Source organism: Rhinatrema bivittatum, chromosome 7, assembly GCF_901001135.1.
Source record: "Rhinatrema bivittatum chromosome 7, aRhiBiv1.1, whole genome shotgun sequence".
NCBI classification, from domain to species: Eukaryota; Metazoa; Chordata; class Amphibia; order Gymnophiona; family Rhinatrematidae; genus Rhinatrema; species Rhinatrema bivittatum.
The window spans coordinates 93798638-93816998 of record NC_042621.1 but is presented as its reverse complement, the minus strand read 5'-3'; the positions used below and the strand labels follow the sequence as shown (position 1 = coordinate 93816998).

The following is an 18361-nucleotide window of genomic DNA, read 5'->3' as shown; positions in this document are numbered from 1 at the left end:
CAAACAAACTGCACATACAGAATCGACTCGGGGGGCAGAAGGGCTCAGCATAATGGCTCCTGCTGCAGCCGTCCCGCTTTTGGAGCTTGTATAACACACACACACACACAAGCGCACCGCCGCCACCCCTCAACTTACACTTGCACCTTTGTAGGTTGCCCTGCAGCTTAGGATTTGCTCTTTTTACTGTTGTCACAACAGCGGGGTTGTAACGGTGGCGCTTGACTGAGCAGGTTGCCGGCTCGCCTCCCGTGAATCGCTGGAAAAGCCGTTGGCCCGCGCGCCCGGAGAGCACAACGACTCTTTTGTATCGCAGGTACAGTAAACGCGCGACCGAGAACCGCCCCCGCCGGTTTTCCGTGCTCGCCGCTCGGCAGTTGTCCTCAAGCAGCAGCAGCGTTTACAAACAGATCTGACACCCGCTGGTAGTTAAATAATCATTCAGGCCTCTCCCATTTCGATTACAGTGATTTCTGAGATGTTGGGGATTAAACTTTTTGAACGTAAGCCCCCCCCCCCCCTTGTAGGCGATCCCCACCTCCGAGAGCCACCATAAATCATGGCACTGTCTGTTGTCTGATCCCTGTCGCAGCTGTGGCGAGTGGAGTACTCCAGGGTCATTTCCTATCAAATCCTTCCACACAGTGCAGAGGGATTTAAGGGATATTGTGCTTGTTCGCAGCAGACAGGACAATCTGTAAACCTCTGTCAGTCTTGATGTCCTGAAACTTTGGTGTGGATAGGATGTCAAACAGAAAGGTTATTAGGGAGACAGCAAGAACTGGAAACTGTTAAAACAAGAGCGAGAACTAGGACTAACCATTTTAGATGACCTGAAGGTAGCCAAAGCTAAAGGTCTATTTAGGTTCATAAATCGAGGTACCATGAGTAGAAAACAAAAAGGAAGTAATAGTGTACAGATAATTAGAGAAATCATGCCATGAGTACTGTGCTCAGTTCTGGAGGTCATACCTTTTGTAAAGACCTTGAGAAGATGGAAGCAATTCAGAAAAGGGCTACTAAAATGATACAAAGTCTGCAACACAAATCCTACAAAAGAGGTTTAAGACACTTAAAATGTACTCACTGAAGGTTAAGGAGGACATGATGATAAAAAAATATTTGAAAGGCTTCAATACAAATAGGCAACCTCTTCCAAAGAAAAGATTTGAAGGACCAGGAAGTCATGATGTGAAGTTGGAGGTAGGATGGTTAAGAGAAGTCATAAGAAAATACTTCTTTACGGAGAGGGTGGTAGATGTCTGGAATAACCTGCCAGTAGAGCTAGTGGAAACCAGTACTGTAACAATTCAAGCTTGGGATCAGTGAGAGAAGAGGGTTTGGAGGTTGCAGCATTATAAATAACCCACACTTTACTCCTTTGAGAACAGAGACAAGGGGAGAGGTGATGAGGAGAAAGCAAGGAGCATTTAAAGGAAGCAGGACCTAGTGACACTGCATGCCATGGGATAGCCAGGTTGGAACCAGAAGGTTACAACTCCCAAGAAAGCATTTGGTTGGTGGTGGCCAGGCACTGTGCAGCAATGCAACAGGGATCTAAAAGACCAGAACTTCAGGCAATAACCTCACTAGTTTTGGTAGATTTTTATTATAAAGCTCATTAGTAAAACATGGCAGAGGGGAATGGGTGTTGAATTAAGTTTGGAAACATCTGCGTTCATTAATTCAGTATAATTGATTTGGATAAGGAGTGATATCCTATAAAGCAGTCCAGCTTCTACTGCTAGTAGCTGGGGTATATTCTTAACCAGGGATTGCAAAATTCCTCCAAGACTTACTTCTACCCTCCTCCCAGTGCTTTTTTTGGGGGGGGAGGCAATAAGAGTACGTAGTGAGTAGGGATGTGCATTTGTCCTGGTTCGGCCAACCCGAAAAACGAAGTGGATTTTCCCAAAATTGCGTGAAAATTCGTTTTTCAGGGTCAGTTCGGCTCTGAAGTCTTAAGAGTGGGTTTGGCTAATCCTGCCCTGGTCAGGAGTAGCTTGGGTACATCCCGAATGTTTGGACTGGTCTGGGTTGATGAAGAGGAAAGAGAAATTTATTCTTACCTGATAATTTCCTTTCCTTGAGACCAGCCAGACAAGTCCAAGACCCTCCCTATTCTACAAAACATTTGATATTCTCTAATGTTGAATGGTAAAAGAAGATGTGCATGGTTGCTGTGAAGAAGTAAGTTACTGATACCTCTGTAAACAGTTTGTTTTACTTATTTGTCTTCCTTGGAAGCCCCCTGGTTGTAAAAAAAAAAAAAAAAAGGGGGCGGGGAGTTAAATTTTCTTGTTAGCTTGTTACAGGTAATGCTGACAGGCTGAGGTCAGTATGAATGCGTATAGAAGGTGACGTCATTGAATCTGTTAATCTCTGTCTCCTTCTGTTGGTTGATGGGCATAACCCATACATCTGGATTGGTCTGGCTGTACTCAAGGAAAGAAAATTATCAGCTAAAAATACATTTCTCATCAGATTTCTTATAGTCTGAGACCTAAGTTCTCCTTTTCTGTTAATCAGAAAGCCTCTAAGAACATGTGTGTGTGTTTCCTATAAAAGCATAATCATTGTCTTAATATTTTATTGTATTCAGGAGACAGTTATCCTGCCACAAGTTGCCAGTCTACCTACCCTATCTTTGAAGCATAGTGACTAGCTTCAGCCAGTCAAATTGAGAATTCACTGACCTGAACTTTAAATAAAATAATATTTTTCCTGTGGTAAATTCTCATTGTATTTTCTTTTCTCTACAGAAGCTGACCATGCTTGTACCGGTATTTACGCTGAAACTTAATCATAAAATCAATCCCCACATGGTGGCAGTAGGGAAATATGATGGTGTACACCCCTGCCTTACAGCAGCCACACAGGCTGGCAAGGTAAAAGGAATATGGATCCATAGATATTTCTAAAGATGTGTACATTTTTGTGTTCTGTTGTGAAAAAAACAAAATGTATATTTTATATGTTATGAGGGCAATTTGCAAAGCTATCACTATTTACATGGGTTAACTGGCCCGTCTGAAAATTGCCCTCCTCTGCCCAGCTGAAAGCATGTACTGGTTTCCATAGTGTGCCTGCTTTTAGCTGGATTACAGAGAGTTGTATCCGGGGGTGTGCTTTGGTCAGTGGAGGAAAAAACAGCATGCATACTTGGCATTTTCAAAAATACATGCCCTATTTTACCTCCCTTTGCCTCCTGCATGGCAAAGTATGCAGGCAATTTTAACACATGTATTTTTTCTGTTGACAAACAGGGCTGAATTAGTCATGACATGTGGATGAGATCATCCGGTGGCATCGAACAGATCTCTCTCTCTCTTAGGGCCTGATTCATCAAGTCATTTTCCCATAGACACAGAATGGGAGAAATGCCTTAGTTAATCAGGCCCTTAGCTTGTAGAGTTTTTGCTGTACTGAACATTTGCGGGAATTCCCACGCGAGCTTTGTCTCGTGAGCCCCCCCCCCCAAGTCTTTTTTTTTGTTCGAGTTTCAATACAACTGCTGTATTTTGTTAGATTCCTTCGGGTGGACTACTATATAAAGATTTCTACCTTAAAAAATGTTTCCTCACAGTTGGTGTTTAAAGAAATACGTTTTTAATTGCATAATAGATAAAAATGTAAAAAATAATTTGTTTATCAGTTATATAGAGCAAAGCGGTGTTTGGTTATCCAATGAGTTTGTTGTACCTTTGAATGGTCATTCCCAGGATAAGCAATATCTGACATAAGTTTAATGGCTCATATAATTGTTTAACCCTGTTTGTCTTTTGGTACAAGCATCAGCATGGACATGTACCTTTATTTCTCTCTAATTTTTCTTTAGATTCTTCATATCTTTTCTCTTAAACCTTGCTTCATTGCCTGAGTGGCCCCTAAATGGAACTTTTCAGTGCTACTTTAAAAAAAAAAAAAAGCATTTTTTCTTCAGGATGTCCATCAAGAAGAAAGCCAATGTGAGTGGCTTTAAGGACTCTATGGTAGGAAAATGTTCATTTTCAATGGACATGACCTGTGCTATTGCTGCCTGGGACTGGACCATGACCAGGCCAACTGTTATGATTGTGGCTGGATGTCCCAGCATTTCCAAAAGTTGAGGGCCTGGAAAATGGAGGAACTGCGTAAGTCTCTGAGAAGCCACAGTTGGTCCTCTCCAGGAATGGAGTTGAGCAGGAGCTCCTCAAAAATTTCCCCTCCTTCAGTGGAATAAGCTAAATCCTTGAGGTCGAGAAAACATAAGCAGAATATGTCAGTGAAAATGAAGTGCCACTCCACGGAGTCATCGATGCAACTGGTGCACTCCCTGATGCATTGACACTTGACGTATGATGCATCGGCACCGTTGACTCATGTTGCATTGGCGCTGTTAATGCATAAGATTCTGGCGTCGTCGATGCATAAATCCTTAATGCATCAAGCCCCGGAATGTGAAATTCATCGATCCTTAACAAATTTGATGTCCGACCAGATGCTTCATCATAGACACATTATACTGCAGTGCTTTCAACACAGCTGTACGATGGCCTACGCAGAGTCTTGACAGGGGCAGGAGGAGATGTGATACTCCTACCCTGACTAATTACCAAAGCCCTTACACCAACAAAATTAATGGACTACATCTGGAAACATAGATCTCATTTGCTCTCTGGTACCTCTCACATCTAATCGGCCTCCAGTTCAAATTTTGCAGAGTCCATAAGATGTGAAGGATTCCAGTCTAGTATCCGAAGGATGTTCCACCACCTTCGCCAGATCAGAAGGCACTTCAGCCACTCGACCAAGTAGTGGAATTGGTGAAGATTTCTTTATCTCTTTAGTGATTAAGCATGAAGAGGGTGTCTTACAACTTTTCCTTTCCAGGATATCAGATTTACACCCACGAGAAAAAAGTGGTAGTATCCCCAGTTCATAAGGATAATCCCATCAGAACCCCTGCAAGGTAGTTCTAGCCTATGGCATTTGCTAGCAGTGAAGTCCAGCCTGTCAGAGGATTTATACCAGGAGTATATCCCTCAAGCTCAGTCACTTTCTTCATCATTGGGGTCCTGGATTAGTGTTTCCTCACTTCTAGGCTCTGAAGAGTGATTGACAGGGATTCCTTCCAAACCCCTCCCTTAGCCCCCAGAACACTTGTTGCCACTGGAGGATCTTTTCTACTCTAAATTTTTGGTCAAGTTGGGAAAAGTGCTCGGTCTTAATGTGCAGAAGTCAAAGATCTTTGCAGAAATAGCCGCCTCCAAAATCTGGAAACATTGGTGGAACCAGCAGCCAATCTGATCCATGATATTTTGCAAGAACTGCAAACGAGAATGTGTGAAAATCCTATTTTCTGTGCCCCGGATGCAAGGAAACTAGACCTCAGATATAGAGTACAAAATCGCTGGGTTATGGAATAGTGCAATTGCCCTATCAATCAGTTGGGTTTCCACTCATCAATACATAGATTTATGCTCACCAATTCTGCTTGGTTAATACTTACATCATCTTACACAAAAACTGAAACTTTAGATTAAGGATGTGTTCAATCTCACAGAGTCATTGCGGAAAACATAAAATTGTGGAAAGAATATTGGACAATTTCTAAATTACTGAATGATAAATTGCATCAACGAGCCCTCTCCGCTTTCCCATCTACAACACAAATTTTACTTATACGGTAATAAGTCTGGCAGAATGTTAGCAAACCTGGTAAAGGTGAATCATCAAGTGGCTTTCGTTTCTCATATAGTAGATGACACTGGCAGAAAGGTTACTTCAGCAATGGGAATAAGCTGGGCGTTTAGGGATTTTTATCAACGACTGTACACAGCAGAGGAATGTGATAAGGTGAAAACGAGTCAGTATTTACAGAGTGTGGATCTCCCATGCTTGACTCAATCCCAAGTAGAGGGATTAAATCGTCCTTTTCATGTTCAGGAAATTCAGACAGCAATAGCGGAACTTTCAAATCTGAAATCCCCAGGCCCGGATGGGCTGACCGCTCAGTTTTATAAAGCTCTTAATTTGAAGGCGCCTTTTGCTCTTAAAGGGCTCTTTGATGCAATGGTACAGGTAGGGCACAAGCCAGACTCCCTTAAGAGTGCAAATATTATAGTTCTTCCAAAACCGGGGAAAGACCCAAAGCATGTATCTTCCTTCGCCCGATTTCACTTCTTAACTTAGATATTAAATTATATGTGAAAGTACCAACAGATTAAAAATATTTCTTCCCTCCCTTATTTCAAAGGGGCAAGTGGGATTTGTTCAAGGGAGACAGGCAGGCCTGAATGTTAGAAGGCTATTAATACTATTAGAGAACTGGAGATGTTTGGGATATCAAGAACCAGCGCTAATTAGCTTCGATGCTGAGAAGGCGTTTGATGGAGTCTCATGGGATTTTTTACATAATCTCCTACCCCGTTTGGGGTTCCAGGGATCCATCTTGAAAGCAATTTGAGTATTGTACTCTAATCCTGAAGCGAGGGTCCGTGTAAATAACTGTTTCTTAGACCCTTTAGAACCTTAGAACCATTAGTAATGTTGCTTAACAAACTTGTAACGGAGGCAAGTGGGTCAGTGCAGTTTCCCTTCATCAAGGTTATACTCTTTGCAGATGATATTTTACTTTTTCTCCCTAGAGCACGGGAATTCTTACACAAGACATTGGTCCTTTTTACAGACTATGGGTGATTTTTGGGGTTGAAATTAAACCTAGATAAGTCGGAGGTCCTAGACCTCTCTGGAACTTTACAATCTTCATGGGTTGATTTTCCCTTGAGATGGGCCATAGACAAACTGAAATATCTGGGTATATATTCACAAGGATCCCAAACAATGGTATACAGTAAATATTCCTCCTCATTAGGAGTTTTCAAAAGACATGTGAGAAGTGAATGCCTTTCCCTGTCTCCTTATGGGGCGTATAACCTTAATAAAATATGTTACTTTCAAAACTTTTATTTCTCTTACAGATTATCCCCATTGTACTCCCTCGTAAAGATGTTTTGACGATTAATCGAATATGGTCGACTTTTGTATGGAAACAAAGAAAACCTAGACTATCACTCGCAAAACTTATGACACTGAAAGAGGATGGGGGGGGGGGAGAATTTTCCAATATCAGATATTATAATCATGCACGCAATCTACTTCAAGTGTGGGATTGGGTAAGGGGCAGAGAGACCTATTCGGACTTGGAGATAGAAAGAACATTACACAACCTTGTTATCATTAGTTTATATTCTTCATATGACTAGAAATTCGTTATCAAAACATCTAGCTTCATCATTATGGATCCATGCAGCTAGGGCGGCGTGGAAATCTTTAAGGGGTAAATTGCAATTGCCTTGGAACAAATCTCTTTTATTACATTAGTTGGGAATCCGGATTTTCCTCTGGGGAGTACAGACTTATTTTATAGTAAATGGGACCCAGCAGTTACAACGGAAGTTTTACCTTTTATTGATTTGCAAAATAAATTGATACGATCCTTTCAATACTGTGCAGCACACTTAGGGTTCTCAGATCAATACTATTTAGCTTATGCTCAGATCAAGAATTATGTCAGATCAACCCTTCAATTACACACAACTCAGTACACTTCAGGTTCATTTCAGAGTTTTACCGGGTTATGTCAGGTTGGTAAACATACCCTCTCATCTCTATATAGATTCTTACATTCTATTACAACATAGACACTTTTGTCATCTATTGCACAGGCATGGGGTAAAGAATTGTTCACCATTTTGAAGGAGGATGATATCTTTGTGTGTATTCAGGCCATATATAACACCTCTGAAGGAGTATATTACAGAGAAATGCAATTCAAAATATTGAATAGAATGTATTATTCATCCCAACAAGCCTTCCGAGCTTACCCATGGTAATGGCCTGAAATGTGAACATAGGGAGGCAACCTTAAGGCATTCCTTATGGCAGTGCCCAGGGATTTCTAAATTCTGGCAAGATATGTTCCTTAAGATTGGTAACTGGTGGTCTAATGATATACAGTGCTCAGCGGTACTTTGCATTCTGGGGGTAACCACAGATATGGAGACTATAGGTCAAGAGGGGATACTCTTTGTTCTCAAATGTTATTTGGTGCGGAAACAGAGTATTTTATCTCATTGATTAAAACACGTTAATCCAACGTTGGTAGAATGGCATAATAAATTATTTAGCTTACTATGTTTAGAATCCCACTCAATAAAAACTGGTACTCCCGCTCGAGCAAAGAGATTTCTCTCCACTTGGAAACCATTTCTCGCTTCTTTGCCCAAAGAGCAGTGGCAAATGGTATTACATAATATACCGCTTATTGTGGTTCAAGACTAGGGGACTAGAATTCAATGCATCTTATAGGGTAAGAGGACGTCTTCCTTTGTTTCTGTTACTGAAGAGTGGGGGGAAAGGCTACAAGGGCTGGACACCAGGAGTCCGGTGGGGGGGGGGGGGGGGGACAGGAATGGGAATAATGTAATTCTTTTATTGCAATTCTTTGGTTTATCTGTTATATTGAGATAAGGATTGGGTGTTGTGAACGTGGACCCTTGAGCCGGCTAGACTAGTAGGGGTATCTGGTGAGAATGCTAGGGGCATCTTCATTCCTATCCTTTGTTTGCCATTCTTTTCTGCATCCATTGGTTGTGCAATCTGTCTTTGCATCATTTCAAGGCCTAACATTTTTAAGCTCTTTGTCAGTGTTTGCTGGGACTCTTATTAATTAGTGTTTAAGAAAATGGATGTATCTTTTTTAGGCTCTCATGAATGTACAGTGTATTAATATCTAACTGGTGTTTAACCCCACAGGTATTCATTCATAATCCTCATTCCCGCAGCCAACGTCAGAGCACACGTCGAATGACACAAAGCAGTCAGGATTCTGACATGTCTCTTCTGAACATTAATCAGACTGTTAGCTGTCTCACAGTGGGTCTGCTCAATTCCCAGCTTGGCTGTGATTCTCTGGTAGTCGGGACACAGACTAACTTGCTGGCTTATGATGTACACAACAATTCTGACTTGTTCTACAGAGAGGCAAGTGAAATAATGTTCATATCTATGACAATTATGGTGTGGATATGCATAAATTAAATGGGTGGCATACTGGTTGTGAATGTGGTAGAGAGGTTTATTTTTTCTGCTCAGAAGTGAGATGAGTAGCAAATGTTCTGTACCCTATAATTTACTATTTCAATGTAAATTAAATGGAAATACTGTATGTTATACTATAGGAATTTTATTTTCTGTGTTTTGCGGTTTTTCCATCATTTAACTTAACAAAATATTTCCCCCCAAGAGGATATTGCTATAAAAGTATCAAGTACTTACATTAATAGTTTGGATGATTCCATAGAATTTAGACATGTAATTTAATAATAATACTAAATAGAGATGAGTTTCAATCAACTTGGAGGACAAGATTTCAAAGGAACTTTGACAAACTGTTATTTCCTTATTTTTCCACCAGACCAGTCTAGAATATATAGGGTTTTACTCCTCTTACCTGTAAATGAAGACAGAGAAAAACAGTTTTGCTAAAGCACTGTGAAGTCTGCAGCACCTCAGTATTCTCTGTTCCAGCAGATGGTAGAGGTGTAAAGCTTGCAGCTTGGACGTTCTAGAGATTGATTGCTTTTGGGGAGCTTGCCTTGATGGTTCTCTGGATGAGTTGGATAAGTAGGGGAGGGGTCAGTAATCCTTTTCCAGCTTGTTCCTCATCTCGGGGTGGTTTTAAAAACCAAAGGAATCTGGTTACCTCTTTCTTTCTGACCCATTTTCAGCTTGAAGAGACAGCTGAGGGTGATATGATAAAGGTATGCAAAATCATAAAAGCACTTGAACAGATAAATGTGAATCTGTTATTTACTCTTTCCTCAGGTAATAGAAGGACTAGGGGGACACGCCATGAAGTTAGCAAGTAGCACATTTAAAACAAATCAGAGAAAATTCTTTTTCACTCAATTCACAATTAAGCTCTGGAATTCATTGCCAAAGGATATGGTTAAGGCAGTTAGTATAGCTGAGTTTGGATAAGTTCCTGGAGGAGAAGTCCATAAATTGCTATTAATCAATAAGGAATAGCCACTGCTTGTTACCAGCATTAGTAGCTTGGGATCTATTTAATGTTTGGGTTCTATCCATGTATTTGTGACTGGATTGGCCACTGTTGGAAACAGGATACTGGGCTTGTTGGACCCCTGGTCTGACCCAGTATGGCATACCTTATGTTCTTATGTTCCTGCTGCTCAGCCTCCTGCTCAGGAAGGAAGCTATAGGGGTGAAGAGCCCACGTCATCTTCAGTCAGGGAAGTGTTCATTTTTTATTTCTCTGTTCTGGGGTCCTTTTTCCTTTAGTGTTTAAGTTTTTTAAAAAAAAGTACATAACCTTGGACTCCCAGTGGTTATTCCTTGCTGCTGAGGCAGCAGTAAGGACAGCTGAAAGCAGGTGGGCTGGGTGTCCTCTGTCAGGAGAAATTTGTAGTGCAGTAGTTTCTTTTAGGCCTCATGGTGGCTACTGCAGAGCCTGGGAAATGCTACACTCTGTGTGTGGGCCTATGCAGGAGTTTCTCCTCTGCAGGCCTGTGCCGGTCCTGCCTGGGAACTAAATGCCAGGCTTCTGTGGCAGCGGAAAAGTACCTTTTTCCTCGTTGAAGGCATGTCCGGGGAGGGGGAACCGTGGAGGTCAGCGCCCTTCTTTATCTGGTCTTGGGGCAGGTTCTTCTGGTGGAGGGGAGCCTGCAAATGTGGGCCATTTTGCCTGTCAACAGTAGCAGCAGTGCTATCAGAGAGGCTTTTTCTGGCACTTTACACCAGTGGTTCTCAACCTTTTTCTGGCCGGGACACATCTGACAGATGGTTCTCACGTGCGTGACACACTGAACATGTGACCATCAGGGGGCTAAATGTAAACATGCACTCTGCATCCACAGGAATCCCCTCAACCCCCAGCAACAGAGCAGATCTAGGGCATTACCCTGTACAACTCGCCATACAAAAAAGATATTCTGGTTCTGATGACATCCCAGTAAAAGCAAAACAAACTCCTTTTACTACCAGGCAAAATAGCCCTCCTTATGAAAAGACAGTAATTTACCACTAATGCATATCCTATTGAGAAAACACAACAAATAAGATTGATACAAATGCCTACATGCTAGTTAAATACCTCACCTCTGTCACACACCCTTCACCAAGTACAGAAAAACCACAAATTATAAATATGGATACAGAAACTGGAATGGAAAACCAAAAAAGCCACTCTGCATGCAGTGCGAACCTGGAGAAATGGAAAGAGAAATATAGCCCCTAACAGACTCTCAGGATTTGCAATAATTCACACAAACTAATCCACACAAAGTTACACCTGTATTATGGAACACACTAAAACAGATGTACCTACGGGTTAAAGGGGCTCTTAGGGAAGATAAGGCCATTGCAGAAAGACTAAATGAATTCTTTGCCTCCGTGTTTACTAATGAGGATGTTGGGGAGATACCAGTTCCAGAGATGGTTTTCAGGGGTGATGACTCAGATGAACTGAACGAAATCACTGTGAACCTGGAAGATGTAGTAGGCCAGAATGACAAACTAAAGAGTAGCAAATCACCTGGACCGGATGGTATGCATCCTAGGGTTCTGAAGGAACTCAAAAATGAAATTTCTGATCTATTAGTTAAAATTTGTAACCTATCATTAAAATCATCCATTGTACCTGAAGACTGGAGGGTGGCCAATGTAACCCCAATATTTAAAAAAGGCTCCAGGGGCGATCTGGGTAACTATAGACCAGTGAGCCTGACTTCAGTGCCGGGAAAAATAGTGGAAACTATTCTCAAGATCAAGATCGTAGAGCATATAGAAAGACATGATTTAATGGAACACAGTCAACATGGATTTACCCAAGGGAAGTCTTGCCTAACAAATCTTCATTTTTTTGAAGGGGTTAATAAACATGTGGATAAAGGTTGAACCGGTAGATGTAGTGTATTTGGATTTTCAGAAGGCGTTTGACAAAGTCCCTCATGAGAGGCTTCTACGAAAACTAAAAAGTCATGGGATAGGAGGCGATGTCCTTTCATGGATTACAAACTGGTTAAAAGACAGGAAACAGAGAGTAGGATTAAATGGTCAATTTTCTCAGTGGAAAAGGGTAAACAGTGGAGTGCCTCAGGGATCTGTACTTGGACCGGTGCTTTTCAATCTTACTAGATAAACGAAGCTTGACCGACGTGCCGCAGTAGCGGCCAGTAGCGAGGGAGGGAGAAGAGAGAGAGAGGGAGGGACGGACTGAGTGGGAGGGAGGGACGGAGAGAGAGAGTGGGAGGGGAGTGACTGAGGGAGAGGGAGGGACTGAGGGAGAGTGGGTGGGACTGAGGGAGAGTGAGTGGGACTGAGTGAGGGGGGAGGGAGTGACTGAGTGAGAGGGAGGGACTGAGTGGAGGGAGGGGATTGAGTGAGGGGGAGGGAGTGAGGGGGAGGGACTGAGTGGGAGGGAGGGGGGACTGAGTGAGAGGGAGGGAGTGGGGACTGAGGGAGAGAGGGAGGGAGGGAGTGGGACTGAGGGAGGGGGACGGAGGGAGTGGGGACAGAGTGAGTGGGACCTGAGTGAGAGAGAGGGGGGAGGGAAGTGAGTGAGACTGAGTGGGAGGGAGGGACTGAGTGAGAGGAGAGGGGAGAGGAGGGAGGGTGGGGAGGAGTGGGTGAGGGAGGGAGGTAGGAGGTGGTGAAGAGTGAGGGGAGAGAGAAAGAGGGGGAGGTGAGAGACAGAGGGATGTAGCCCGTTTTAACGGGCTTAACGGCTTGTATATATATAAATGATCTGGAAAGGAATATGACGAGTGAGGTTATCAAATTTGCAGATGATACAAAATTATTCAGAGTAGTTAAATCACAAGCAGACTGTGATACATTACAGGAGGACCTTGCAAAACTGGAAGATTGGGCATCCAAATGGCAGATGAAATTTAATGTGGACAAGTGCAAGGTGTTGCATATAGGGAAAAATAACCCTTGCTGTAGTTACACAATGATGTTAGGTTCCATATTAGGAGCTACCACCCAGGAAAAATAGAACAGAAAATGTCATAATGCCTCTGTATCGCTCCATGGTGAGACCACACCTTGAATACTGTGTACAATTCTGGTCACCGCATCTCAAAAACATATAGTTGCGATGGAGAAGGTACAGAGAAGGGCAACCAAAATGATAAAGGGGATGGAACAGCTCCCCTATGAAGAAAGGCTGAAGAGGTTAGGGCTGTTCAGCTTGGAGAAGAGACGGCTGAGGGGGGGGATATGATAGAGGTCTTTAAGATCATGAGAGGTCTTGAATGAGTAGATGTGACTCGTTTATTTACACTTTCGAATAATAGAAGGACTAGGGGGCACTCCATGAAGTTAGCAAGTAACACATTTAAGACTAATCGGAGAAAATTCTTTTTCACTCAACGCACAATAAAGCTCTGGAATTTGTTGCCAGAGGAGGTGGTTAGTGCAGTTAGTGTAGCTGGGTTCAAAAAAGGTTTGGATAAGTTCTTGGAGGAGAAGTCCATTAATGGCTATTAAACAATTATACTTAGGGGTAGATTTTATAATTTTGCGTGAGTGCGAACAAAAGTACGCTGGATTTTATAAGATACGCGCGTAGCCGCACGTATCTTATAAAATCCAGGGTCGGCGCGCAAGGGGGTGCACATTTGTGCAACCTGCGCATGCCAAGCCCAGCGCGCGCTGCCTGTTCCCTCCAAGGCCGCTCCGATTTCAGAGCGGCCTCGGAGGGAACTTTCCTTCGCCCTCCCCCCACCTTCCCCTACCTAACCCACCCCCTATCTAAACACCCCCCTTACCTTTTTTGGCAGATTTACGCCTGCTGAAAGCAGACGTAAATCTGCGCGCGATCACCCGACCCGGGGGCTGGTCCGGAGGCCTCGACCACGCCCCCGGGCCGGCGCCACGCCCCCGGGCCCGCCCCCGAAACGCCGCGTCATTCCCGGAACGCCCCCGACACGCCCCTTTTACAAAGCCCCGGGACTTACGCGAGTCCTGGGGCTCTGCGCGCGCCGTCGGCCTATGCAAAATGTTGGATTGTCTTCTTCATTTAGCGGTGGTTCCAGTACCAAGACAGGAATGGATCGAGGAAAGTATTTAATTTATTTTGTAGTTCTCAAGAAGGAAGGCACATATCATCCCATTCTGGTCCTCAAACGGGTAAACAAGGCCCTGAGGTTTCTTATTTCCATATTGAAACTCTTCAGTCAGTAATTGAGACCGTGAGAAAGTAAAAATTTAGTACATCTCTGGATCTTTCTGAGGCATATCTCAACATTCCCATTCATCTGACTCATAGTTTGCGGTTCTGGGGAGTCATTGTCAGTTTTGGACACTGCCCTTTGGTTTGACCATGGCTCCAAGAATATTTTCTAAGATGATGGTGGTGGTAGGGATAGCTCTTCACAAGGAGGGAATGCTAGTCCTACCATACTTAGATGACTTGCTGGTCCAGGCAAAGTCAGAAGAGGAGTCCTGTCATTCTACAGCCAGGGTGATTCAGTTACTATAGGACCTGGCTTGAGTAATAAACTTCACCAAGAGCAAGTTGGTACCATCTAGTCCTGGAGTACTTGATGCATATTTTGATACACAGAAGGCCATGGTCTTTATAACTGTGGGAAGGATTGCTAAACTTACCATGTGTTACGCCCGTCGGTTGCAGATGGCTGCGACCGCTCTTACTTACACTTTGTGCTCCTGCCTTCTTTTCCTGGGGTGTGCTTGCGGCTATGGCTAGCCACTCCCAACACATGTCGTTCTGTTCCAGTGTCCCTCATGGCGGCAGGGACACTGATGATCTCAACTCCGTCTCCAGTTCTCCCTAGGCATGCGCGCTACCAGGCCCACCTATGAGGACGCTAGGGCGGGAACCTCAGGAGCGTCTCCTCCTGATGACATCACTAACCCTGGACTCTTAAACTCCACTCGGCCTAGCCTCATTGACTTGGCAAAGAGCTCCTCCTTGCTGATTCTGGCTGCAGCCTCCGTGGACCATGGTTCCTGTTTCCTGCTTTGCCTGACAGAGACTTCTCTTGAGTACCCGCTCCTCGAGGACTCACTCCTGTCTCCGGCTGCCCTGCTCCACGGGGAAGCCCTTCTCTCCTGGGACCTGCCTTCTGGCTTCCCCCACTTCTCTGAATTGTCTCTGGAACCTTACTGCTGCCTGGAGACTCAGCATGGGTGTACCCCGCTCCTCGGGCCAGCGCCTTGTGGACTTCAGAGATTGTGCTGTGCTTCCCGCTCCTCGGACCAGCGATTTGTGTACTTCAGAGACTGTCGTGCTGCCCGCTCCTCGGGCCAGCGCCTTGTGGACTTCAGAGACTGTGCTGTGCTTCCCGCTCCTCGGACCAGCGATTTGTGTACTTCAGAGACTGTCGTGCTTCCCGCTCCTCGGGTCAGCGTCTTGTGGACTTCAGAGACTGTGCCGCACTTCCCACTCCTAGGGTCAGCGCTTTGTGTACTTCAGAGACTGTGCCGTGCTTCCCACAACTAGGGTCAGCGCTTTGTGTACTTCAGAGACTGTGCCGTGCTTCCCGCTCCTTGGATCAGTGCCTTGTGTACATTAGACTGTGCAGCACCTCCTGCTCCTAGGGCAGCGTCCTGCATACTTCAAGGGCAGCGCCTTGAGTCACCTTACTGTTCACGTGCTTGCCAGACACTCCTATGGGCTTCCCCGCTCCTCGGGTAAGCCTGCGTCACTCTTCTGTGCAGACACTCCTCTTGGCTCCACCCCCTACCCCGGGGCCGTCCCTCGACTCTCTTTCTGTGCTCTGCCTCGCACTCCCACCTCTCTGTGCTTGCTCTGCACTTCTCTGTGTGACTTTACTCTGGCATTTGCACCCGCATCCCAGCCTATCTTTCATCATATGCTCTCTCTAGGCTGTGCCCTCTGCCGCTCAGACCTCGTCTCCCGACGGTGAGCCCCAGTAGGAACTCCTCCCCGCTGGGTAGCGTCATCTCTCACCTCGGGCCAAGGGCCCACTAACCCACGGATCCTAACACCATGCAAGTTGGGAACTTGTTATGCCCAAAGTCTGAGACTGTCTGCAGGTGCTGGGTTCCATTGTGTCGTGCTTGGACCTAGCACTTTGGGCTGGTGCCCACATTCATCAGTTGCAAAGGGCACTGTTGTCCCGCTGGAAAGCACAATCACAGTATTTCAAGATGAGGTTGGAATTGATGGCAGGGCCAAGAGCAGCTGAGTGTGATGGCTCTGCATTCAGAATCTCTCCAGAGGAGTGCCTTTGGAAACACAGGACTGGATTGTTGTGACCTCAGAGTGGTTGGGGAGCTCATTATCAGGGCAAATTTGTGTAGGGGTACTGGAATTCAGTAGAGGCATCATGGTTCATCAGTCTAATAAGGGCCATAAGAAAAGCGCTACAAGAGTTTTTGCCCATTGTATAACGGAGAGTGGTGAGAGTGTTCTTCAACGTTGCAGCAGCAGTGGCATATGTGAACCATCAAGGAGGCACCAGAAGTCTCATGATAGCTATGGAAGCCAGCCTATTGTTAAGTGAGTGGAGGTACACTTGTAAACAGTCTCAGTATTTCACATTGCAGGAGTAGAGAATATCAAGGTGAATTTTTTGAGTTGTCACATATTGGATCCGGGCAAATGGAAACTTGGCTTTCATCTTAGTAATTCACAAGTAGAGCGATCCAGATTGGAATCTCATGGCCACATGCAGGAATGCCAAGGCCATGCTATTCTTCATTTGAAGAAGGGAGTTTACTTCAGCGGGAGTGGACTTTTTCTCTTAAAGTTGGACTCCTCTGGTCCTTCTTTATGTGTTCCCACCATAGCTAATGTTAGGACAGGTCATCTAAAGAATAGACACTGGGGTCTGGTGATCCTGATGGCAACAATTTGCCCCAGGTGCTCCTGGTATGTGGATCTCCTGAGGCTCGATGGATGGTCCTCTTCAGTTCAGGCTTATTACACCAAGGTCCAGTTCTCATTGACAATTTGGCTTCCTTTTGTATTGTGGCTTGGCTATTGAGAGGAGAAGGCTGAGAAGTAAAGGCTATTCAAAAGCAGTGGTGACCATCTTGTTACAGGCTAGGAAGAAGTCCACATTGTTGGCTTAAATCAGAGTCTGAAAGGCTTTTGAAGGATGATGTTCAGAAGTAGACATTTCTCCTTTTAAAGCTTTGGTTCCAGTAATTTTATCCTTCTTGCAGAATGGTCTTCAGAAGGGTCTTGCCTTGCACTCTTTGAAGGTACAGGTTGTTGTTATTAGTTGTCATAGCAGAATGGTTTAGGGGAGGTCTTTGGCTGTCCATCTGGACATGTTTGGTTTTTAAAGGGAGTGAAGTAGCTCTGTCTTCCTCTTCAAAGACATTTTTCTTCCTGGGATATTAATTTGGTTCTTTGGGCTTTGTATTAGGGGTCTGTTTGAACATATTAGGAAATTGTTGGTTAGAGACTTTACAATAAAAGCTGTTTTCCTAGTAGTCATTTCTTCAGCTAGGCATATTTCGGAGCTACCAGCCCTATTATATAGGGAACCATTCCTAAAGTTTTCAGAGGTGGGGGTTTGCATTCAGATAATCCTCTCCTTTTTGCCCTAGGTAGTATCATCTTCTCGTTGGGATCAGACTGTGGATCGTCCTTCTCTTAAAAATAGGGAGTCTAAAAGGAAGCTTGAGGATCTTCACATTTTAGATGCTCAAAGAAGTTTGCTCAGATACTCGAAAGTGAATCAGAGGAAAGGAGACGTGGCTTCAAAGGCTACTATAACCAGAAGGATTGAGGAAGCTATTGATTTACCTGTTTTGCTAGAGGCTTATGGATGCCTAAGGGTTTTAAGGCACATTCCACAAGGGGCCAAGTGACTTTGAGGGCAGAAATGAATTAGATTTTGCTGGAAGAGATCTGCAGGGTGGAAACATGGGCTTCTTTGCATTCTTTTTCTGAGCATTGCCACTTAGACATACAAGGTAGAGACTGCCTCATTTGGAGCAAGTGTCCTGCAAGCAGGATTGTCTGGCTCCCTCCCTGGGTAAGAGTTGCTTGGGTACATGCCATGTGTTTTGGACTGGTCTGGTAGGACAATAAGGAAGGAAAATTTTGGTTTCTGACCTGCTAATTTTCTTTCCTTGAGTCCTATCAGACTAGTCCAGTTTCCCTCCCTGTTTTAGTCAACATCCTGTTTTACAGTGTATTTTCTGTAATCTGCTTTATGTTGTTTTCAGTTTGGTAACTCGGTTGCAAGGGCTAGATTCATTGAATGGCTCATTTTCAATTCTCCTGCTCATGAGGGAGCTGGGGAGATATTGTGAATGTATTATTTGCCTTGTTATAGGAATACTGAGG

At 44.3% G+C, this 18361-nt stretch overlaps 1 protein-coding gene across 3 annotated transcripts in view; it reads left to right on the top strand.

The window, feature by feature from the left end:
- Positions 1-201: 201 nt before the first annotated feature.
- Positions 202-18361, top strand: part of BBS2 (Bardet-Biedl syndrome 2) — a 171956-nt gene continuing 153796 nt past the window's right edge. For all 3 annotated transcript variants that reach the window (XM_029608717.1, XM_029608716.1, XM_029608718.1), the window contains exons 1-3: positions 202-316; positions 2763-2888; positions 8800-9027. In XM_029608717.1, the coding sequence (XP_029464577.1) occupies positions 2772-2888; positions 8800-9027 (345 nt within the window). In that variant the 5' untranslated portion in view covers positions 202-316; positions 2763-2771. The remainder of the gene's footprint in view (positions 317-2762; positions 2889-8799; positions 9028-18361) is intronic.